At 39.3% G+C, this 25,843-nt stretch overlaps 1 protein-coding gene across 1 annotated transcript; it reads left to right on the top strand.

The window, feature by feature from the left end:
* Positions 1-370: 370 nt before the first annotated feature.
* On the top strand, positions 371-19,904 carry DDX43 (DEAD-box helicase 43; the record flags this gene model as incomplete). The annotated part of the gene is made up of 16 exons (XM_082480746.1): positions 371-710; positions 1,343-1,398; positions 1,795-1,927; positions 3,294-3,401; positions 3,942-4,023; positions 5,622-5,778; positions 5,857-5,975; positions 6,214-6,324; positions 7,719-7,860; positions 11,337-11,437; positions 12,202-12,289; positions 13,891-14,018; positions 14,628-14,737; positions 15,461-15,599; positions 16,378-16,465; positions 19,797-19,904. The coding sequence occupies 16 exons, from the start codon at positions 371-373 to the stop codon at positions 19,902-19,904; spliced, it is 2,010 nt and encodes a 669-aa protein (XP_082336872.1).
* Positions 19,905-25,843: the final 5,939 nt, after the last annotated feature.

The raw sequence follows: 25,843 nt of genomic DNA, 5'->3' as shown, positions 1-25,843 counted from the left end.
CTAACCTTCCCCCCCCGCCCCCGACTTCGGGGGCTTCCCACACGTTCAGGACAGAGTTCTTGCCCCTCCCGTCCTAAACCACCACCTCCTGATCCTCCTTCTCCTCAGCGGAGCCCACCCGGGGCTGCCCCAAGGCCGGAAGGGAAGAACGGAGAGAGGGAAAGAGAAGAATTCGGCACTCGGACCCAGCGCCCCACACCGGCCCTGGCGCCAGCCCCAACAGCTCAGTCTCGAGCTTGGCAGGGACGCCCTGGCCGAGCCAGCCAATCACTGCTTAGAGAGCGGCCCGCCCTGGCCAATCAGCGCGCCCTTACCCTCAAGGGCGGCAAGGCTCGCCACATGGGCCGCGGAGGCGGGCGGGGCAGCCGCCATGTCTGACTGGGACACGAGCAGCGACGAGGATGCCGGCGCGCCGAGTCGGCTGCCGTCTTCCGCCGCCTCTGGGCGTCTGTGGCAGCCGCCGGCTATCCCTTCGCAGAGCCGCTTCTCCCTACAGGGCAGTGGGGAACGAAGGAGCGCTGAGTGGCGGCGGGAGGCGGCGGCGGCGGCCGCCAGCCTCGGAAGGGAGGAGTGGGAACCTCGAGGCGCTGAAGGCTCCGGGGAGGCGGCGTGGCGGCGGCCGCCCCCCCGAGGTGCCGCCAGTCAAGTTCAGGACGCTGTGGCTCCGCTCTGCTTCCACCTTGATAACGCCCTGGTCGGGGCTCTCATAGGTAATAACGGCTGCACCCCCACCCCGGGGGTGCCTGGCTCGCTGAGGTAAGCGGGTGGGGGAGGAGGAGAGGACCCGGCCGCGGGGAGGTTTGTTCGTGTGGGCCCCTAGCCCTCCCTCTGTGCCCCGAGGAGGTGCATCGCTACCTTCCCTGGAAGGGCCCCAGCCCCTTGTGATCCCCTCACATCTCTCTCACCTGGGGATGGCAGGATGCTTTTGCAGGGTACTGGCTGAAGAGCGGAGCTCTCCAGCTCACCAGGGTGGCTGAGCTTTTCCTCCCTAAAGTGCTTGGGTTGGCGTCTGCTTCTCATGGCCAGCAGTCTGGAAGTGGGCTGAAGCCCCTTTCTAGTCACGTGGAGGAAGGGTGGCACTCTCTTGAGCTGGTTTTGCTGCTCCACCTCTTCAACTGAGGTGCCTTCCCCCCTCACATGCACCTTGCGTTTGATTAATTGCCCTAAAAGTTACCTGCGTTTTCCAACAGCTTGTTGTCAAAAGTTCTTTTTTTTATGGATGCATGCACTCGTATGAAGGTCTTAAGTTTCAGTCACAACCAAAATACTTACACTTACCATGTGTAGTTTTGGACAGTTTGGCCTAAATCTCTGTAATACCAGCTGTGTGTCTTTATAACAGGTCGAGGTGGAACTAAAATAAGAGAACTTGAGGATTCTTCGGGTTCCAGGATAAAGGTACCATGTGCTCTGTGTCATCTAGGCCTGGACTCTGTTGGGAACGTACTTGGTTTTGCTTCCATGTAAACCAGAGTTACTGCAGCAAGCTGAAGGGTGTTGCAATACCTGTAATAATGCTACTCTTTTACAAGAATCGGTAAAAAGGAATTAGAATTGAGGGTGCAACTTGACTGGTACATGAAAGCAGGAAAAGCTTACTGTTGGGTTGTTTTGGTTTTTTTCCTTAAGTATGTATTTATTTCCCTTTCTTTTAGAAAGGGTGTTAAAGGGCCTTTTTCTGGGAAGAGAAGTTAAAATTCAAGAAAAAAATCAAAGATTGTTTTCAGTATGTATTCTTGCATAATGTTTGTCTTTGCAGTATTAGCAAAACTCAGTAAGGTTTTATGAACATAGGTTATAAAGGGAACCTCTGAAGCTGAAGTAAAGATTTTTGGCAGCATTGCAGTGCAAAACAAAGCCAAAATGTTGATTGATGATGCTGTTACAAGGTCTGAACAAAACTACATTAAAGGTGGGACTGAGAAAGGTAAGAAATGTGTTTCTGGGGGGGGGGGGGGGGGGGGGAAGACCATGGCTTGTCTTTCCCTATATTTGGTAGTTTGCTGTAGTGTTTTTACATTAGTAGCATTTTATTAAAGTGAGTTAACTTTCACCTTGTTCTTGGACAGTGGCATAGCTTGTTGAAACAGAAATATCTAGACATCCTCCTTTCTCAGCTGTGAACAGTTTTTCTCCCTCAAACGTCAGACTTCTGTGAAAATTTGTTCCTGAATGTTTTCAGCAATTTTGATGAACGCAGAACGTTATACTACTTGGTTTCTTGCATTATCAGTCTGATTCCCCTAAAATATGAGTATTGGCTCTAGTTTAAGCTCTAATGTAGTATCTGTGCAGTATTAAAATTCAATAAGCTTTTATAAATGTAGTCTATAAAATAAACATGTACTGATTGTAGCGTGGGCGATGCTGACTTCTTACTACTTTCATGGGAAGTTAGCATTTAAGGTTTGATGTTGCACATTGTGCCTTGCTTTACTAGGATTTATTGTGTTCACTTTGCTACGTGGAAAAGTAATAATTGTATGTTGAGATGCCACTGATGTTATTGGTATTTGTCTTGTATGTGCCCCCATCAACTTTTGCACAGGCAAACAACATCCATAGTTGTTGATCTGAGACACTGTTGAGGAAGAGGGGATCTGAGAGTTGTATTCCAGTGTTAGAATAAGGAATGGAGTAGTTGTGTTGATTTTAGAAGTGCCCCAGAAGGTGGATGCATTATTTCCAGAGGCTAGAAATAGTTAACACTTCCTTAGTATGTGTGATTGTGTTTTCGCCATGTTTCCTGCTTTTCCACTAATATATAATTGTGTTGCCATTTATATATTCAGTGTAAAACCTTTCTTTCTTAAGAAGTGTTAACCTCATCAAAAAAAGGATGTAGAATGTAACTACATTGGGACTTTATTGTGGTGACGCTGGATGCTTTCAAAGTAAACCTTGCTCTTGTAGCTGTTAAAACCAAAACTTTCTCTCTGCAAAATATCTACTGGGTTCACAAGTTTTTTAAAAGCCTGCTGCGCAGCAAGCCTTAGTTATAGCTGGAGGAGCAGCATTTCAGAACCTGTCATTTCTTTCTTTAAGTAGCTAAAGATGTTGAAATGCTTCTTTTTTTTTATCAGGACGGGATTTGTATGGGTTTTACCAATGTTTCAGGCTAAGATCTAAGAAAGAATTTTCTATATAAATGCTTCATGCCTGTTCAGATTCACATAAGAGGCCCTTACAATAGAAAAAGAAAACAAGGTGTTTGTTTGGGGCGGGTGGGTGGTTTCTCCCCCAACCTCCAACAGATCCCATCAAACAGCAGCATTTTGGTACTAACTCTGCAGGAAAAACCTTGGACAATATCAAGCCTGGAAATAAACCAATTAAATCAGTGATTAACTGGGCCGCTCTTCGAGAAAACAAAGCTAAATATGAAGCTATGAAGTGGGCAGGTTAGTTCTAAAATTTTGATTGTATGGTACTTGTCTTCATATGATAAATCTGAATGCTTAAACATTTTTAATTTTTGCTTTGAGATGACCGAATCTTTCAGTATCCAAATTAGTTAAGTATTTGCAGTGAAGTGAATGTGTCAGCATTTCCCAGCGTGGTCACGGAGGACACTGTAGTTGCTGTGTGAAGACTTAAACTTACTACTCAATTGGTATTTTGACTTCACCCTTTGAAAATACTGTTGTTCTGTATGTGGCCACAGCAAAAATCTGGTAATTGCTAAATATTGCACTATATGTGTTAGTAGAAATTACTGTAGAACTTGAAATGTGGGGAAGTGGTTCTTTTGCAGATATTTAAGGGTTTGTCTCAGCCTTCATCTTTTACATCAACAACAATAGTCTTTGGCTGCTTTTGACTAGTCTGCTAGTACAAGGCACTGTCTGGGTTTTGGGATTTCCATCTTGAGCTTTAGCAGACTTACCCTGAATCTGTAGCATTTCTTACTGACTCAAGTTTACTTTTTCTGATTGTTTAAGACTTGCCTCCAATTGAGAAAAACTTCTATAAAGAATCATCAAGGACTGCGTCTATGTCACAAGAAGAAGTAGAACTGTGGCGGTAAGATCATTATGTAGGGAATAATCTGCTTGGCAAAAATAACAATTAAGTTATAAAGCCCAGAAAGTGGGAGATGAAATACTGAGACAGAAGCATTCGTGTTAGGGTCTTGTAATAACTTAGATCTTAGGAACTCTTTTGTAGGAATTAAACAATAACTAGCAGGTGGGGTATTAGTTGCTTGGAAAATTAACTTTATGGATTAACTGCTTCTCTAAAAGTGTTTGATCTAGTTGGCTTTCAGAAGAGAAAAAATCAAGACAATTCTCATTGGCTTTTGGCTGTTTCTTTGCATCTCATGAGACAGCATGTTCATGTTTTCTAAGTCCTTCCAAATATTATTGTTCATGTGTTGAATACCTCTTGGCTGCCCTTTTTTTTTTTTTTTTTTCCCCCATATATGTTACTGTTGACTTCCGATCTATCTTGTCTTTTTACAAGTACATCCTTGTGAGTGCATGCCTCAGTTTGCTGGATCGAAATGAACCGTTACAGTTACCTACATCATTATTTTGAAATGTCAGCCCTTTTCAGCGGTTCTAATGAAAGTGGTGAAAGTTCTTGAAGCCTTACCTTCTACTACTTTTCTTTTTGCATGGTGTCTATTCTTTCTCTTGCATGCCCTCCAGAGAAAGCTTGCCAGAGTAAGGGAAGCATGGAATTGACACGTTTCCTTGACAATATATGTGTGTGTTATTGTTAGAGCTAGTCAAGAACAACAGAATGTTGTTCTGTAGGTTCAGAACATGCACTGAGGAATAGCAATTGTGTGATAAAGGAATGTTTTTCCTTTTTCATTCAATCTGTTTGCTTTAAGGCAAAAAAAGACAGTAATTGAAAAAAAATTTTTGTAAGCATGAGGAGAGGCTGAATTACTCATTCTTTTCCTAGCCCACACCCCACTTGAAGTAAAACTATTGGCTGAATGGAATCTTCGGAAGAGTACGGGACTGGAATGAAGATAAACTGCTTATGTGTATTAGTAACCTCTTAATTGGGGGGAGCTGTAGAACCTCAGTTTTTAACGTAGCTTTTTGTGTGCGTTGTGCCTTGGGTTTTGTTTGTTTTAGCAAGTTTTTTGTTTTGTGGTTGTTCGGGGTTTTTTTTGAGGTTGCTTACTGACCAAGTTCTTTTTTTCTGAACTGTTCTGTTTGTATTTTCTAGAGCTGCTCTGAAAATATTTCAGGAAGGCTTTTGTCAGAATATAAAGTTCTGACAAAAAAAGTCCAGTCCATTCCAAGGATTTCTAGGTTGTCTTTAGGTTTAAATACTTGTCACAGTTACTTAATTTGTAATAGAGTATAGTTGAAGTCTGATATGACAGGACTGCAGTTTGTGTTAACTGCATCTATAAATTCAAATTAGTCATTCTTAAGAATAGTAATTGATGCCTCCAGGAGAATTGGTTCTGTAGTAAAGCTTTCTTAAAAGAATAGTTATAAATCTCATTCAAGAGCCCAAATTTGTTTTCTGTTGTTCCAGGAATAAAAAAAAAAGCTAAAACAAACAAACAAAATAAAGGAGAGCAGGCTTTTCTTAGCTCTACTTTTTTAGATAATATGACTTTAAATCAATTGCACTTCTTCAATTCTATACAGGAAAGAAAATAATAATATAATTTGTGATGACTTAAAAGAAGGTGAAAAGCGCTTCATTCCCAATCCTGTTTGTAAATTTGAAGATGTATTTGAGCATTATCCTGATATTATTGCTAATATAAGAAAAGCTGGTTTTCAGAAGCCTACACCAATTCAGGTACTTCTTCAATTTTGATGACTCTTTAACTGAAGCTTAAGAGAAAAGTACATTTAAGTATTTGTTGTTTTATGTTAGTCCCAGGCATGGCCAATCATACTCCAAGGAATTGATCTTATTGGTATAGCGCAGACTGGTACTGGGAAGACATTAGCATACATAATGCCTGGATTCATTCACTTGACTTCGCAACCAATGTAAGGACTGCTCACATGTCTGACTTGTTTAGCTGTGGATACTTCCCCCCACCCTCCATGTGATGGTTTTCTATTAAAGAAGATAATAAATGGTAAATTGCAAAAAAAAAAAAAAAAAAATTATAAACTTGGTGGAATAAGTACCAAACTTGTAGAACAGTATAAAAATATTCAGTGTCAGATGTGATGGACTTCGCCTAGCCTTATATACCTACAGTCTAAAGATGCTTTATTGCAGATCCAAAGATCAGCGTGGGGGGCCAGGAATGTTAGTCCTTGCTCCCACTCGAGAACTGGCACTTCAAGTAGAGGCAGAGTGTTTGAAGTACACGTACAAAGGAATTAAAAGGTAATTTTACTTCTCACTTGCTGCTAAAGTAATTTCTTTTCCTACCACTTGTGGCTTAATTCACTTACTGAAATGATTACATTTGCTAAGAGGGGAGGGGAAGGTGGTAAATGCAGAGTTAGTATTTTCCCACTGTTTAGAAGACCTGTTTTGACTACTGTTATGGTGAAAAAACATTTCTTATATAGTTGAAGTTTGCTGTATTGTAGCTTTGTTTGTTGCTTCTTGTCCTTCTGTGTGGACAGCTGAGAAGAGTCTGGCTTTGTCTTCTCAACACCTTGCTGTTACGTAGCTGTAGACAGCAATAAGATCTCCCTGAGCCTTCTCCTCTTCAGGCTGAACAAGCCTGGTTACCATCTTCTCACATTATGCGCTCCATCGTCTTGACCATCTTGGTAGCTGCTTGCTGGACTTGCTCTAGTATGGATATGTCTCTCTTGTAATACAGGTGGGAGGTACAAAAACTGGGTGTTGTGCTTGAGCTGTGGTCTCACAAGTAGTGAATAAAGGGGAATAATGAGTTGTCTCAACCTGCCGGCTGCCTTCTCCGTAGTACACAGCTGGCTTTTTCTGTGTGGTTACACTGGTGAATAATGTTCAGTTTCTTGCCCACCCAAGTCTTTTCTGCAAAGCCGTATTCTAGCATGTTTGCGCTCAGCCATGAGGTAATTCCATCCCTATCGTTGCTTTTGTTAAATTTCATGGGATTCCTTTCAGCCCATTCCTCTAGCCTTTTGTGGTTCTTCTGAGTAGGCCTAGCCCTCTAGTGTTTGGATTGCTCCCCCAATTTGGTTTCATCCACAAGCCTGCTGAGAGTGCAGGTCTTCATTTAAGCTATTAAACAGACATTACTGTACTCCAAAATTTACTTTTAGGGCTCACTGGTAGCTTTGTATAGCATTCAGAATTGGTCTTGGAGTTATCAAATACTGAAATGTACGTTCTCTTTCCTTCCCCAAAACACTAAGGAGTTTCACAAAGCGTGTTAAGATTGTGTATAAGCCTAATACTTTATCAAGTGCGTTGATGGTTTTAACAGCAAAACTTTTGATGGTGCTGTTTAGAAAATCATAGATCCTTTCATATGTGCATCTGGTTTTGGTGTGAATATTTTTAAAACAACCCAAAACATACTCGTAGCTTAATAGGTATCTTCCTTCCTTTTGTGATTACTTTCACTGCAATTTCAGCAGAAGGCTGTGGCTGAAGTTTTGAGGGAGTGTTATTCAGTGTTAAGTCCATTATTTACTGTGATACTGTCAGTCACAACTTGCTGTATTCCTTCCTCTTGAGGATACTTTTTCATATGAAACAACATGGTGGCATTTATTTGAAAGAGATTGACTCCAGTTGAACCTTAATACACTGCTTTTGTAAAACATTTTATTTTTCAGTATTTGCATATATGGTGGTGGGGACCGAAAAGGACAGATAAATGTGGTTACCAAAGGTGTGGATATTGTTATTGCTACTCCTGGCAGACTGCATGATCTTCAAATGAACAACTTCATAAACTTGAAGAGCATAACATACTTGGCAAGTAGCTGATATGGAATGAGTAATGCACCGGTTGGGAAATGGTTGACAATTAGTGTGAACTTAAGCTTTAATTAAGTTTTCTTTAAACTTTTTAAGTCTTAATTACGATACATCTTAACATTGAGATTGATGTTGGAGGGATGGTTCATGCTTACCATAACTGCATTGCAGATGTGGAATATTCCCTAGAAAAAAATAAAATAGGCTTCTAGCACGGTAAGAATTTTGAAGATGCTAAATTATTATCTCATATTAGTGATGTTTTCTGTTTTAAAGTTCATTATGGCAGGATCAGTTATTAATGGATAGAATGCCTTTTCCAAGTTGTTTTTTCCTTTTCTTTTAAAGGTTACCAGTCACTCAAGCTCTTACTAGAACTTTTGCAGTAAGCACCGGAGTCTCAAACAGTTAGATGTTTAAATGTTTAGCTGACTGACTTTCTTTTGATCTCAGTGGGAAAATAGCCATCTAAAGATTGTTATGAATCCTTATGTCTTCATTTCATTCTTGCCTTCTGCTGTGCTGTACGCTTAAAACTATTGCTATTTTGTAAAATCCTTTCATATATTCAAATTGAGTTGTTTGTTTAACTGGTGACTTGTTGCCTAGTTTGACAACTTAGCCTGTTTCCCCTCCCTTATCTCCACCCCAACTCTCCTCTAAGGGTTAAATACTCATAATGCTGTAACAAGTTAGCGCCAATTCTAGCTAATAGTTGTGTGCTTACTAGCAAGGGCAGTGGTGGTATAGCACCATTAGAAATTTGGCTGTCTGGAAAAAAAAGTAGTACTGGAAGACAGGAGAGTAGCCTCATGTAGAAGAGTAACTTGTAATTGCAAACAGGAGGAAAAAAAGGCCTGAAAACCTGCTTTAGTAGTCTGTCTCTACCAAGGTGAAGTATGGTCATACTCCAAGCACATACTGCTTTGTAACCAAAATCAGATGTTTCAGTATGTGCAGGATATGCTATAGTATGACATTGCTAAAAAGAATTAGCTACCAAAAGTATTGAAAAATATGGTGACATAAAGTGGGAGGAAAACATTTGTTGTTGTACTGCTAGCAGTTAAATATTTTCAGAAGATTGAAACCAGCACAAGGACCATGTTTTGCAAAGTGGATAATGTCTCATGCCTCAGACTTTCTGGAAATGCTGTGTTTCTTTAGGTGTCATATGAAAAGTTGGACATCCAACATTCTATTTTTTTTTTTTATTGTTACCATCTATTTTTCCTTGTAGTTTCTTGTACTTTTTAATACATAAGATGCTGTTTCCACAGCTTAATTGCCAATTTTCAGTGAACAAATAATTTAATGTTGCAGCCTTATTTCAGAGAAAAGAGAGGGATATTAGATTTCAACTTTTAACACCTTGGATGAAGAACGCTTTTCATTGAAGAGCTTCATTTACCGTTTTCATTTAAAGATCTTGATGAGTCTTATGAATGCTCCCCAAATGCACTGAGTATTATTTTCTGGTATGATATAATCGTTTCTCAAAGGACTTTCAACATCAGAGACTGGGTTACAATTGTTTGTTTAAGAAAACCTGGACAAACAAACAAACAAAAAACCTTAGAGTTAATTATATTTGAATATATACTGTACACAAGGTAAATTGGACATGGGGAGTTTGACTTCTTGCCTGACAGAACCATCGAGTTAGTTGCAGTCTTGACCCAGATTCTTAGGAGCACATTTATTCAAAATAGGCTGCTGTTTTTCATGATTTCAGAAGAAAGACTGGGAAATTCTGTTGTATACAGCCTTTCAATTGTTTACAATACATGTCATTTGAAGATTGCTTTCTATTTTGCTGTGTTCAATGTAAATCAGTATTCATTCATCAGTAATCCAAGTGCTCTTTTTTTTTAACCTTATGCTCATAAAGGAGGAGTAAGGAAACGAGTTGTGCATGAATAACTGGGAAGCATTTAGGGAAAGAGTATACTCAAAAAATATAAAAGTCATGAAGCAGGATAAAAAACGTAGATTGGAGTAGTCCTTTTTTTCTTCAGATTAAAAAAAAAGTATAAAAATTACCAATAACTAATTTAAAACAGAGGAAAGAAAATAATTTTCACATGAAGAACTGGCTTGTAAGGATTTCTTCCCAAGAAATAGAACTGAAATGATTAATATTTACAAACAAGTAAATATGTATAGGTAACAAGAAGCCTAAGATTATGTTAGTTAGCGGGAGATTTGACTTATAAACCAGGACCTGGCTATAAGGCATTTGGAAAAAATAGTGCTAATATCTGTCTCATATCTATTACAGCCTTTATTCTTTATTAAGCAGCTGTCAGAAATAAGGAAAGTAATCTTCAACTACTCTGATCCATCCAATACACATACTTTCTTTTCCCTTTCTAGCGAAGTACTATGTGCTTAATAGCTTAGAAGGCTTCTGCTGCTGAAAGGGGTGTAGTAGCCAACTCTGGATATAAATTAGTGATATTTCAGTCTTGCCGTTGTATTAGAATCCAAGTAGTTAATGAAATTTCCGTGAGTCCTTTGAAAATAAAGAGAATTAAATCAAGAAATAGAATTCCTGTCCTCTGTCTCTCAGCTGGTGATTTGTTACTGTTTCAGAGATTTACATAGATAATGTACTAACAAACTTTAATAGAATAAAACATCTGAAAAGAATGGAACAGTAAAATCAGGGCAGTAGAAAGGGATTATTATCAAAGTCTTATGTTTCCACATAAGTAACTAGAAAACATCAATACTTAAAAGCATCATCCATATAACTGAATTACATAAACTCTATTTGAAAATTAAAGGGGAAAAATGAGTCTTGGATGGCAGCCTTCTTCCTTTGTATGAGACTCTGAAAACATTCACAAGTGTGCTTCTGTATTAGAAAAAAGATCAGTTCTAAATAGTTGTACTCAGACCTTCAGCTCACTTGTTCTCAGTGAGTTCTGCAGTGTCCTAGTGTGAGCCAGAATGTACAGTCTGGCTTCTTTCCTACTTCTAATGAGGAACTAAATTGATAAGTGATATTTTGGTCTGGTATGAGATCTCTAACAAGGTAGAAATGAGATTTCCCCTTTAAATTACCGAAAACTTCTTATTGAAAGTGCATTATATGGGGTCCCCCCCTAGGTTTGGCTGGGTTTGGTTTTGTTGTGGTGTGGGTTTTTTTTTTGTTTTTTTTTAATTCTGTGCTTAGTTTTAGGCCCCAACCAAATTTTTGTTAAAAAGAAACAGTTATTGCTGTTGTTTCTTCTTCATTGGCTTGAAGGTGCTGTGGATTTTCTTGTTCTGCCTGTAAACATATTACTAAATGGAAAAGCTTCAAGGAAACTGAAGAGGTGAAATAGAAGTTGGACAGGTTTTGCAACACGTTACGGAGTGGATTCTGCGATTAAAATTGTTAACCATTAAAATGGTCTACTGTGTAATGTCTTGCTGAAACCCTTACCTAAGGAACTAGACACAATAAATAACCTTGTTCTGAGCAGGTTTTAGATGAGGCTGACAGAATGTTGGATATGGGATTTGAACCTCAGATAATGAAGATCCTAATAGATGTGCGGCCTGACAGGCAAACTGTTATGACCAGGTATGTAAACATAATAGTGCTCAGTACCTGAACACTGTAAACGTAAGGTTATTGAACAATGTAACTTCAAAACAAATGTGTCAGTCTTAATAAGACTTTTACTAGCTTAAATGGGAATGGCATCAGTTTTCTTCCTAATTCTGTCTAGTCAGTCCTAATGAGTCATTTGACAATTTTATTTTCATTTTTTACCCCTTTTCTGATGTTTTACATAACTATAAAAGCAACTGACTTCTTACCAAAAGGAAGGTGTCCTGGGAGTGCTAGAATTTGCCATATCAATTTGAAATGCCAAGTTCCACTTCTCCATCTGGGACCAAACATGTATGAGTACCAGACATGATCAGTATCTGTGCTAGTCTGTACCTGGATTAATTTTCAAATTACACATCTTTTGGGAGCTTAGCAATAGAATATCCCAATAGTAATTTTTGTTACCATATTTTGCATTAGAGCTATTGTTTTAGAGATAAAAACAGACTGGAAGCTTGGTTATTATATATCATTGAACTCACTTTTGGCTTTATTGTATTAGAAAGGCTTCATAACTGTCGCCTGTACTAGAAAGTTATCTTTAAAGCTTGAGTGCTGTTTACTAATAACATCTTAGGAATAATTTTAAGTCTTACATGAGTAAGCAATAACAGTAGTGAGCTTAAGTGTTTTACTGGTGTATAAGAAAGAAAGAAGAATGTGATGACATTAATGAATTGGAGAAGATTTTGGACTCAGTTCTCATGTGTGTTTTTTCACTTCCTGTTTAGTGCTACTTGGCCTGCTGGTGTTCGTCGCCTAGCGAAATCCTATTTGAAAAATCCTATGATTGTATATGTTGGCACTCTTGATTTAGCAGTAAGTTTTTCTGTTCTTATTATTTTATTTGTGAGAAGAACCTACAGTTAAACTGGGAAATATTTTGCTTATAAATGCATATAAGTCGAAAATCAATCCGAACTTTCAAAAAACAGATTCATATTATTCTTTTCAAGCTTCATTAAAAGTTTAGAACAAACTGGGAAAAAAAAAAGTAGGAAAGAACTTTGTTCTTGTGTTTCTGTAACAAGATCTTGAACTCCTAGATCTTCAGTAGAAGACATCACAAGTGACAAATACCAATCAAATTGAAGTTTGGATGTTGTACTTTGCAGTGTTACGTGTTCTTGTCTGAACCCTTGTTTTTGCAGCCTTCACTTCTTTTCAGCAAGTTCTTGTTCCTTACTTACTTTTCCTTCTGAAGGTCGTCTTTATAATGTATACAGATGCTTGTCTGGATCTGTGTTTCTTAACTGCTGGTTTCTCAGAGAGAGTAGAAGCTCTTTATTAAACTCCTGGAGGGCAGTTGTCTAGAGCAGGAACAGTATATGTTAAAGTAAGAATTGCCCTTCAAGTCCAAAACTTCTAATAGGTAGATGTATTTGCACACTTGTCATGCTCATGCAGCTATGTGTAGTTGGATTCAGTACCAGCAGAATTTACAGAAATAGTAGTTCTTCCAAGATCTCTGCATCCTGGTCCAGAGATTGCTTTGAGTTTGGTTACTAAATTATGAAATATTTATTTTCAGTTCCACTTTTTTAGCGATAAGGAATGAGGAAACTTAGTATCCAATACACTTTTAGGTAGAAATAAGGGGAAAATACACTTTTCATCTGTTCTGTTCAGAACTATGCTTTTGTCAAAGGGCGTTACTTGTCAAAGACTGGAATTTGAAAGATGTCAACTGCTGTTGTAGTGCCCTTGCCTAATGCATTCATCTCATTTATAGGATCTTCACTTAATTGAAGAAGTTACCCATAAGGGGGAAGGGTTCCCATGTGGAGAGAATCTTTCTATGTACTTGATTGATTCTTCAGCCCTTGCCACAAGACTATCATGCAGTGCCATGAGAACGTTTAGACTTTTATATTACTTATGTAGTGTACCTTAAATGTTCTGTGGCAACCATCAAATATAATGGACTAAAGTTTATTAACAAGCTGTTGTTGGAAGAATTGGGCAGAACTGGTCATTTCAAATAGATTACAGAATCTTCTTCAAAAGGTTGTCCTTTCAAGTAAGACAGCTTGTCTTGTTCCAGCTTGTTCTGGATTAACATAAAATACATGTAAAGTACTCCAATCCGATTTTCACTAATATTAGGAATATGTATTTCACCTCACTATTCTGCTAATCTGTGCCCTCTAAATATTTGCAAATACATGATTTAGCAAATTGCTTAAAGATAAATTTTACTATTCTCCTAAAGCAACTAGGAAATACCAAGTCTGCATTGTTTGAACTCCAAACTGATACTTATTTTGGTTTTAAAATAGTTTTTCATGGCATCATATTACTAGATATATATCTATATATATAAAAAATATATAGTTTTGTAATATCATAGTATGGGAATTAACAGAAAAGGTATTATTCTAATCTGTTTCTACTTAAAATCCTTTTTTTCTGTTTAACAGGCAGTAAATACAGTAGAACAGAGAGTTATTGTTATCGACGAGGAAGAAAAGAGAGCTTTCATGCAATCCTTCATTGACTCTATGAAGCCAAAAGATAAGGTCATCATTTTTGTGGGAAAAAAACTTACGTATGTAATTACTTCCCAGTACTATATCTGTTCTTTTTTTTTTTTTAGCAGAAATACTGGATAGTTTCTCAGTTCACATAATAATTACCAAGTGTAGCAGCTGTTGTCAGTAATGTGCTGGTAGTAATAGTATTTTTTTATATATAACTATTCATTCATTCCTCCAAACTGACTGGTAGTTTGTATCCTTTTTAGTATCATTAACTATGTGAAATTGAGATTTACCACCACCACTAAAGTAGACTTTAAGATTCTTGGGAATACATTAATGTGATGTACTGTTTACTTTCGTACATAGCTGGTGCATACAAGACCTGATAGGTGCCAAGGAGTGGTCATTGTAGCATACCTGAGCTGTTTGAGTGAACAACACAAAAATCATCTATTATTTTTCTTACGTATAAATGAAAGCAAATGTTTATGTGGGGAATAGTCTTGTTTTCATACTGTTTTATAATGAATATCAGCTCACCTAGGTAGGGTTTTATCCTTAGGCCCACATTTAGCTTTTGTTGTCACTTTATTATCTTTTGGATCTAAACCTAGATGCTGCACTTTTTTTTTTTTTTTTTTTTTCTTTCTATGAACCATTGTTTTATTTCATCCTAGAGCTGATGACTTAGCAAGCGACTTTGGTCTCCTAGGAATTCCAGTACAGTCACTTCATGGTAACAGGGAACAGTGTGATCGAGAACAGGCTTTAGATGACTTCAAGAAGGGTATGTTTGTACCTAAGTACTGGTTTGTTTAGCCCAGATTTTTAAAGCTTGTCATGTGTAGAACTTTGTCTATTTGTAAGTGCCATGTCTCTTCAGTACTGTAGAAGTGAAAATATTAAAGAGCTCTGAATGATGTTTATCTTTTTTAATTTGACAAACAAAAAAAACAGCAAAGAGAGGTTGCTCTTCAACAAAATTTGGAATGTCAGAGTTAAATTATTTAAAGTAAGGCTTATTTTTTTTTTTTAAATCTCTGTGGAAAAGTCAGTATCGTGTTAGTCTGCAGAGCTGTAAATTTAAGTGTCGAGTGATGGTGCTTTCAGTGGAAAAAGTTCTGCTCATGATTATGCCGGTAGGGTTATATTTTGAAGTTTTGTGGTCACACACTAATAAAACAAAGAGTAGTCCTATGATAAGGATGCCAGCTGAGAATTTAGTTGTTGAAGTTTCTGTTCTTTTCACAGGCTTCACAGCAGCTAGGCATGTTTCTTGGTTCTCCTGCAACATGCTGTTCTACTTGTGAGATCCAAGTAATAGTAAAATGACATTTTGACTGTTAACTTACCACCTTGTATTTGAAGCTCAGTGTGACATGCAACAAGCATATTTTTCCTTTATGTGTTAAGAATAAGTGCCTCGTATAGTAGGAAAACCACTAGACTGAAGTATTTTTTTCTCTTTATTCCATAAATTCCCATTCTCTTTTTGTTGTGCTTATTTTAGGCAAAGTCAGAATACTGGTAGCTACTGACCTAGCGTCCCGTGGCCTTGATGTGCATGATATTACTCATGTTTTTAACTTTGACTTCCCTCGCAACATTGAAGAATATGTTCATAGAGTAGGTCGTACTGGAAGAGCAGGGTAAGTGTTTACAAGATAGTAGTAGTATATTGTCAATATTTTATGCACTTGCATAGGTGTTTCTCTTGTCAAATGCTGGAGCTACAGGTGATGTGGAGTGGGGAGTAAAGACTCCAGAGCCTATTAAAGTATGTTTTAGATAATAATGCACTGCTTTATGTTTTGAAATTAGTTCACTGTTAAATTTAAGGCAAACAAGTTTTCCACTCTTGTTATTTCATTAAATAAGGGATGTTTGAAAGCTGGTTTAAATGTGGAGAAGAATTACATTTCAAAACAACTTCTGTGTAGATATTCTGAAATGTCACTTCCTTGTTTATCTCTTTGTGAGTTGCTGAGCTGTTTAGTTTTCTAGACAGCCCATTGAGGAAAAAAAATACATAAATTCAAAGTTTTCAGCCTATCATGATGACGTGGTTTGGTGTTGGGACTTTTGAATGCTGCTTTCCCAGGTTGGCAGAAGTGTGATTTTTCTTGTGTATGTGTTTAGTTATGATATGAATGTATGTCTCTTCATACTTAAATATGTTGTATTTATGCTAGGTTTATTGTCTAAAAGTCTGAATTGGTTATACCTTTCCTCCATTTTAGGTGAATTGCCATACTCTGACCTTTATAGACAGTTGTTTTCTGTCATGTGCATAGTAAATATTCAAGCCAGTTTTATCTACCAGTTCAATAACAGTGCCTGTAGTATGATTTATTACTATATAGGTCATCAGAAAAAGCCTAGCAACAGTTGTTTTGAAGATCAACAGTTATTTCATTCCTTGTTTAGACGTACTGGGGAGGCAGTAACGCTTGTCACTAAGAATGATTGGAGGGTTGCATCTGAGCTGATTGAAATTCTGGAAAGAGCAAACCAAGTAAGAATACGTCTTACTGGGTAAGATTTATATTAGTTGTGGGCTACCACCTGAACCATTTCTTGGTGAGTGTTTGTAGTGTCTTGGGCAAAAAATGAGTACTTGAGTCTGTCTTGTCCTGGATAGCCTTAGCTGTATTTTATGTTACATGAGTCCCAGAAAGAAACCGGGAACTTTGATTAAAGCCTTCCATGTCCAAAGAAAAAGTAACTAACATATGTACAGACAGAGGTCTGCAGAGGAATAATAAGATCTATTTTATTTCATGGTATTTTATTCCGTTTATATTTCACTTCTGGACACGTGTACCAATGTTCTTGTTTAACAGAATATTAATAATATTTCTATCAGAAGCTCAACTATCTACCAGTTTATTATATCTGCCACTTGTGATATCTGCATGTACTTTTCCAAGCTATATTTCTTACAGACGTTTCTAAATAGTATGAGAAATAGGACTAGAATTTGATTTGTTTCTTTAAAATAAACATATTTTTTTTCTTGCTACCATATCAGAGAAACGAGAGACTATTATTTTGCTGTTTTTCTTCTGTAACAAGAAACAGTATTTTGCCTGATTTATAGTAAACCCCCCATTCATGCCCTGACTAGAGTTGAAAATCTTATTTTTTTTTTTTTATTTGGGGGGATGGGAGTTTCATGAATACAAACTAAATTGCTTTTACCTAGGACCTGTGGTTGTTATTATGGCCACTTACTCAAACTTTAAACCCTGAGTTAGAACTTTACCTAAATCTTCTGTTTTACAACTCCTCTTTGAAAGATGTTATGCCACTTATTGCAAACCTGGTAAGGTGCTTTAGAGGGAGGAAAATTTAAAAAAAAAAAAAAAAAAAAAAAATCATTCCCTAATAACTTCTTAAAATTGCTGGTTTTGGTTTTGTTTGGGGTAGGGTTTTTTCTTCAGAAAATGTAAGAGGTGAAACCAGTAATGATAACTTGAAGCCACTTAATGTAACTTTGAAGTACCTCGTTCTGTATTCCAAGTCACTGCTACTGTCCATGCCTTGTCTCCTGCTGCAGACTGGGAATGGGTCTCTGAGTTCAGAGGAGAAAAGAGCATCTCTGAATCCTTACTTTCAAGGGTAACTGTTAACCAAAACATTATTCTCAAACTTTTAGTTCCAGCTGATGGTTTCCATAAAGGCAGGGTTGTGTTTTTTCTTTTCCCCATGACAGTGAAAATACCATTACTTCCGTCTTAAAGCATCACGTAAAAGGGAAGGAGAACAACTGAAAACATGATCTAAGGGTTCAGAATACTTCAAAACAAATAAGGTGCATTTGTAAGCCAGGTGTTTTCCATAATTTTGAATGTACAGAGATAATCGTCCCAAAGAAAAACAGGCACAAAAGAAAGCGTTCCGTATCATGCTGCAGGGATCTTTTATGTAAAAGCTTATTAAGAAGCATGGACAGATTTATTAGGGAATGAGGTGCAAAAACACTGATAACTGTAATACCAAGAGGAGTAATACGTATAAATTATGGCATCTTTATCCTTTTCTGTTTTCTCATTTGGACTACCGTACCTAGCTTATACATTTAGCAGATACACAGATTGTCCATGTAAAAATCCTAACAAACCACTAGATGCTGGATATGATCTCAGTGAGGTCATGTTCCATATCCTGGCTTCTTCCCACTTTTCCCTTGTGCCTGCTCAAAAACCACTCTTGCGAGAAATTGTTGCATTTATAGTTGGAAGAAATTCTGTGTCATGCTGTAAGAGAAGATCTGATACTGAGGAAGAAAATTATCCAGTGTTTCAGCTGGATAGCAATGTTGTACCAATAGAGACAGAGGTAATGAGACAAGTCTGTAGCGACTTTCAGGTAGAGAGATGCATCATTTTTCACTTTATTTTTAAACAATGTCTGAAACTTAAGCAGAATAGACTGTTCCATAGGCATCCTGTTCTATGCACTCCTGACAACCAGGGCAGTTATTTACCAGTAAGAACAACTGAGCACATAAAATATATACTAGCAAGTTGACTTTCATGCCAGCTCAAGAAAAGTTGCTGATAGCAAATGGCAAGTATTGCTGAATTATAAAGCCTGACGAAAGAAGTTGGAACTGGGGAATATGCCTTCTTGCTCTACCAGGCCCTTTCTCTGGGCCGCATTCTTCACCTGCTCAAGCATTGCCAGGTCTAGCACTTCTAAGGAGACTTAACAGTTCTTAAATTTGTTTGTACTATACTGTTTGCAACTGTGTTTGTGCCACTCACGGAAGGACAAACCACAGAGGCTGAGCAATCACATTAATACCATGCTCGCATGCGCTGCAGAAGCTTGCTTTTTGCTGTGATCAGGAAACTGATTTAGATCTGGGTGTCTTCTACCTGCTGCATGGCTCCGTGCTGTAGCAGATTGTTGAAGCAGGCTGGTTTTGATAGATTAGTGATCTAAAACTTCTTCTGACAGTACAGTCACCCATACTGCTTTTTGCAGTAAACATTGCATTAATATCTGCATCTGGTTTAAGGAGACTTGTTGGACACTGCCTTTGTTCCACGATCTATAAGAATGGTATATGGGTATTTTTCGTTAATTCAATGACCCCTGTCACTCAACCTGATAAAGTCTGTCTGTAATTCTTTGAATCTGGCCTCAGTCCTTATGAACATGAGTAACTCTGAGGTAACAAAGTGTGCTAATGGTACTATTCGCCTTCTTTTCCACATAATTACAAACATGCCAGAAAGCACCATGGATCTTGACAACATGCTCACGTGACCTCCCAGCGGTGTGACAACTGACTGCTTTCTCCTGTCCTTCTTTTCATGTCTTCCAGCTTTGTTTTATCCACGGGAACCCTTCCTATAGCAATACTTTCTTCCAGTACCAAAGTTTCTCTTCAGAGGCTCTTAAAACTTTAATATTTAATATTTATTATAATATTATAACATTCAAAGGTATATAGTATGGTATCACCTTTTAGTGGCATTGGATGCTTTTTCCAGCTATTCGTTATCACCAAAAGATACATTTCTATCTGAAGTACCTATCTGAAATACTGGATGTTTTAATTAGCTGGTTATATGTCATCATCAGATACGGTGATATGCAATTGAAAATTTAGGGACACTGTGCTGATCATTTTTCAGTATATTTCAGTATAATATTATGTTAAAAGATTTCTCTGTGCATCTGTACAGAAAAGTCAATCTGCAAAGTGACAGGAGCCAGATAAATAACAAAATCAAGTTTGGGAACACATAAATCAATAGCATTTTTGTAAAACAGAGTCTAAAAGTTTAGATTTATTTAAGACTGACCTTGTTCTTATGCTGCTTTCTTATCAGGTAGTTCCTATTGAGCTTATTGCAATGGCAGAAAGATATAAACAATTTCAAATCAGAAAAGGAATTGAAAGGGATATAGGAAGACCTCAGAGAAAGCCCTCAAAATAACTGTTTAAGTTACTGAAACAAAGTAAGTGATTGTAATTTGTGTTAGCATCAATGGGCTTGAACTTAGAAGTTTCTTTTCTCTGTTTATTATTCTCTGTACCTGTCCTATTTAAATAAAATGTGTTTTTAAAAGTGGCTTAGCAAAGAAAACTGGATTAACTATATAGAAATAAATCTACTTTTGCACTTGGATGCTATTTTCGCTTAAGAAAATTAATATCACTTTTACTTGTATGATATGCGTAACTTCTAAAGTCGTTACCTACTGGTTAAAACCAAATATTGTGGGTTTCTTTAGTGGTTTTTTATTTTAATTACATGCAGTATTAATAGATAAGAATATAAAATACAATTTTTCCTTTTATTTTCAGAGAACTGGATTAGTGAATTTAAGCAACATCTGTCAATGTGGCTTCAAAATACTGTACTTCTGCATTGATATGCCAGATCTGCCAGTGGCATGCAGAAATATTTCCAAGGATAACTTAGGTATTTGAAAAGTGCTCTGTTTGCAGTAACTGATGTTTACTGAAGCAAGTATTATTCTTTTTGATTTTAAAACTTAACATGGAAAGTCATTTTTGTTAGCACCTGTGTCTCAAGATTTTTTTGAGAAGTCTGCATTTCCTCCTGATGGAAGAGGGCATAGCAAGAAGTATGTGTTCATGGCTAACTGGAAAAAAACCCAACTGCTTCTCTTGTTCTCATGGATGTAATTTTCTAGTTTAAGGATGTTTATGAGAGCAATGTTGTTAAAGTCATGAAGGAGAAATATATTTGAAGGTCAGCTTTTATTTCTTTCAGATAAAGTTAATTCAAATGTTACACTCGGATGTCAGGTTCTGTCACAAAGACTGCTAACGATAATGGGGTATGTTTTCACTCTCTGGAAGTTATATCAGAAGGAGCTATTCCTTCATTTGACGCTTGGTCTGAACTTGTGTTTATTCATGTGTCATATGAGCGAATAAAAAACTAATAAACTGAATCTAGTGAGATGAGAATACTTTAATAAAATTATTCTCTAAATGTTCTTCTGGCCTTCCTCTTTTCTATTTGCTTGTAACTGAGGTGAAATCTGGCCAGTAGGTTATTTTGCCTTCAAAAAGTAGGCTAAAAATATGGATCTCCCATGGTTTCTTTAAGAAAAAGCAAAAGAAGTATTTACTTAAGGCACAGCACTTTCCAGATGCTGTGTAATCATCACCCACACAATTTTAGTAATAGGAAATATTATAATTATTCTTTTTTTCCTAACATACATACTCTTCAACATAAGAAAAATTGAGCTGAATACTGATTCAGAGAATGTCAGATTCATGCTGCATTTTGGTTTTGATAACGTTTCACATGAAGACCCTTCTTGATTTGGGTTGAAGATACATTTCTTTCTACAGGATCTGTCATGCAAATGTTCATTGGCACAATAACTTTACTGTGTTGCAGCACATTAGATAATTGCTTCCTGTCCAAAGTCCAGTAAAAAGACTGATTTCCAAAGAGAAGTTACTCCAGGAACTTCATATTGTTTTGATACTATATTCTCTCTGCTCACTGTTCCTGGTGATTGTCCTCTGCAAAAGGTCTTCATCCACCCAGCTGATCTGGAGAAGTTGTTGTGGTTTATGTCAAAGTAACTCCAGTGACTTTTTTTTTTCTTTTGAAAGCAAGAGTGTGTTTTGGATATTCTGCAGAGGGTGGATCTTCCTTTTAAATAAAATAGTCGTTTTTCACTTTAACTGGACATCGATGCCTTTGTATTTGGAATCGTAGAAATTACATGTGGGAAATTAACCATTGCAAACTTTTCTCCACATTCATAGTATACCTTGAAGATACTGTGCAGGTGACATGTACGTTTGGATAGGTGTTGTGGTTTGGCATCAGCCAGCATCAAAGAACCACACAGCCACTTGCTTGACTCCCACAGACATGGGGAAAATGGGCAGAAAAAGGCAAAACTCGTGGGTTGAAATAGTGTAATTTAACAGAACAGCAACAGGGAAGAGGAAGAACGGTAACACCAATAAAGAGACATAAAGACGCAGTTACAGTACTGCTGTGCAGTGCACTGACCAGACCTGCACTGCCGCAGCCTGCCCCTCCCTGGTGACTGCTCCCCCTCCCTGGCATGCTCCTCTTATAGCTGGGCATGGGTCATGTGGTATGGAATACCTGCCTCCCCTGTCAGCTCCTTGGGGGAATTAACCCCATCCCTGCTGGAACCAGGACATTATCCACCCCTTGTTCCATACCATCTATGTCATGCCTGGATCTTACAGTTCCCATAGTCTATGGGCCATCCCTCATAAATGTCCATTGAGCTCACTTAGTCCATGACAGTAGGTTCCATCTGTGAGAACAGTCTCTCAGGGCATGTAAGATGGTGTGTGTTGCTGAACTGGTGTGTGCTGTATTTGAAGCTCATGACTGGTGTACCCGATGCAGTCCATGCCCACGGTCCACAGGTTGAAGATGTCGATCTCAAGGAAGTTGCTTGACACCAGCTGCTGAGGTCAATTCTTATTACATTGTCACTGCACTTTACTCAGTCTCATCAAAGTCCATCTGTCATTGATTTGGGTGATTCTTACTGTAGTACCGTTGATAGCAGTAATAATGATAACATACAGCAGCAGGGTTATTTAACATTTAACATCATAAAGTTTTATTCATTGGCTGTTCTGACCCAAATTCAAATCCCCATGAGGTACACGTTGGACCTCCCCATCCTCTCGCATCACCCACCAAGTGCACCCGGGTCCTTGTGCAAAAGCAGTCCCACAGATGGGCTTGCCTTTGCCTGAGGCAGGGCTAACCCAGACTGTCTGCCCTAACATATTCTTCATATGCACTACAGGGACTTTATCCCCTTCTACTGTACGTGGAAGTTTTGATCGGGCAGGGCCAGCTCGATTGGCAGATCCCCTAGTGTTAACTAACCAGGTGGCTTTTGCTAAATGGGCATCCCAATGTTTGAAGGTCCCACCCCCCATGGCTCTTAGCGTAGTCTTTAGCAGTCCATTATAATGTTCTATCTTACCCAAGGCTGGTGCGTGATAGGGGATGTGATATACCCACTCAATGCCATGCTCTTTGGCCCAGGTGTCTATGAGGCTGTTTCGGATATGAGTCCTGTTGTCCGACTCAATTCTTTCTGGGGTGCCATGTCGCCGTAAGACTTGCTTTTCAAGGCCCAGGATAGTGTTCCCGGTGGTGGCATGGGGCAGAGGGTATGTCTCCAGCCACCCAGTGGTTGCTTCCACCACTGTGAGCATGTGGCGCTTGCCTTGGCGGGTTTGTGGGAGTGTGATATAATCAATCTGCCAGGCCTCCCCATATTTATATTTTAGCCATCGTCCTCTGTACCAAAGAGACTTTAACCGCTTGGCTTGCTTAATGGCAGCACACGTTTCACATTTGTGGATAACCTGTGCAATAGCGTCCATGGTTAAGTCCACCCCTCGGTCACGAGCCCATCTATATGTCGCATCTCTTCCTTGATGGCCTGAGGCATCGTGGGCCCACCGAACTATGAATAGTTCACCCTTACGTTGCCAGTCCAGATCCACCTCAGCCACTTCAATTTTAGCAGCCTGATCTACCTGCTGGTTGTTTTGATGTTCCTCAGTGGCCCGATTCTTGGGGATGTGGGCATCTACATGACGTACTTTCACAACCAGATTCTCAATCCTGGCAGCAATATCTTGCCACAGTTCAGCAGCCCAGATGGGCTTACCTCTGCGCTGCCAGTTGTTCTGCTTCCACTGCTGTAACCACCCCCACAGAGCATTTGCCACCATCCATGAATCAGTATAGAGGTAAAGTACCGGCCATTTCTCTCGCTCAGCAATGTCCAAAGCCAGCTGGATGGCTTTTACCTCTGCAAACTGACTCGACTCACCTTGTCCTTCAGTGGCTTCTGCAACTCGTCGTGTCGGACTCCACACAGCAGCCTTCCACTTTCGATGCTTTCCCACAATACAGCAGGACCCATCAGTGAACAGGGCATGTTTCTTCTCATTTTCTGGCAGTTTATTATATGGTGGGGCCTTTTCCGCACGTGTCACCTCTTCCTCTAGTGATATTCCGAAATCTTTGCCTTCTGGCCAGTCCATGATCACTTCCAGTATTCCTGGGCGATTGGGGTTTCCCATTCCAGTTCACTGTGTGCTCAGTGCAATCCACTTACTCCACGTAGCATCAGTTGCATGATGTGTGGCAGGGACCCTTTCTTTGAACATCCAGCCCAGCACTGGCAGTCGAGGTGCTAAGAGGAGCTGTGCTTCAGTGCCAACCACCTCCGAAGCAGCTCGAACCCCCTCGTATGCTGCCAATATCTCCTTTTCCGTTGGGGTATAGCGGGCTTCGGATCCTCTGTATCCCCGACTCCAGAACCCCAGGGGTCGACCTCGAGTCTCCCCTGGTGCTTTTTGCCAGAGGCCCCAGGTAGGGCCATTCTCCCCGGCTGCAGTGTAGAGCACGTTTTTAACGTCTTGTCCTGCCCAGACTGGCCCCAGGGCTACTGCATGAACTATTTCCTGCTTAATTTGTTCAAAAGCTTGTCGTTGCTCAGGACCCCATTTTAAATCATTCTTTTTCCAGGTCACTTGATATAGAGGGCTCACAATCAGACTGTAATTTGGAATATGCATCCTCCAAAAACTCACAACACCTAAGAAAGCCTGTGTTTCCTTTTTACTGGTCGGTGGAGACATAGCTGCTATTTTGTTGATCACATCCATTGGGATCTGACGGCATCCATCTTGCCATTTTATTCCTAAAAATTGGATCTCCTGTGCAGGTCCCTTGACCTTACTTCATTTTATGGCAAAGCCAGCTTTCAGAAGGATTTGAACTATTTTATTCCCTTTCTCAAAAACTTCTTCTGCTGTGTCGCCCCATACAATGATGCCATCAAGGTACTGCAGATGTTTCGGAGCTTCACCCTGTTCCAGTGTGGTCTGGATCAGTCCATGGCAAATGGTGGGGCTGTGTTTCCACCCCTGGGGCAATCGATTCCAGGTGTACTGGATGCCCTTCCAAATGAAGGCAAACTGTGGCCTGCACTCTGCCGCCAAAGGGATTGAGAAGAATGCATTGGCGATATCAATCATTGCATACCACTTGGCTGCCTTTGACTCCAGTTCGTATTGAAGCTCTAGCATGTCCGGCACGGCAGCGCTCAGCGGTGGCGTGACTTCATTCAGGCCACAGTAATCCACTGTTAGCCTCCACTCTCCATTAGATTTTCACACTGGCCATATGGGACTATTAAAGGGTGAGCGAGTCTTGCTGATCACTCCTTGAGTCTCTAATTGACGAATCAACTTATGGATGGGAATCAAAGAGTCTCGGTTAGTGCGATATTGCCGCCGATGCACCGCTGTGGTAGCAATCGACACCTGTTGTTCTTTCACCCTCAACAATGCTACCACAGAGGGGTCCTCCAAGAGACCAGGGAAGGTGGATAACTGTTCAGTTTCTTCCGTCTCCAAGGCAGCTATGCCAAAAGCACACTGGTATCCTTTTGGGTCCTTGAAGTATCCTCTCCTGAGATAGTCTATGCCAAGGATGCATGGAGCCTCTGGGCCAGTCACAATGGGATGCTTTTGCCACTCATTTCCAGTTAGGCTTACTTCAGCTTCCAGTACAGTCAACTCTTGGGATCCCCCTGTCACTCCAGAAATACAAATGGGTTCTGCTCCTCTGTAATTTGATGGTATTAAGGTGCATTGTGGGTCTGATGTGCCAGGCCACTGAATCCACACATTCCAATAAACCCAGTTGTCCCTTTCCCCCACCTGGCTGGAGGCAGGGCCCCTCTAATCCTGATCATAGTATCCGTTACTCACTTGTTGCAGAAATGACTTGGAAGTCCCTTCAAGAGGATCAGAGGTGAGATCAGGCCTTCCATTCTGTCTGGGGAGCTGTCTGCT

Source organism: Vanellus vanellus, assembly GCF_965231255.1.
Source record: "Vanellus vanellus genome assembly, chromosome: 3".
NCBI classification, from domain to species: domain Eukaryota; kingdom Metazoa; phylum Chordata; class Aves; order Charadriiformes; family Charadriidae; genus Vanellus; species Vanellus vanellus.
Note: the sequence above shows the minus strand (reverse complement) of the source record. Positions and strands in the feature narration are given on the sequence as shown.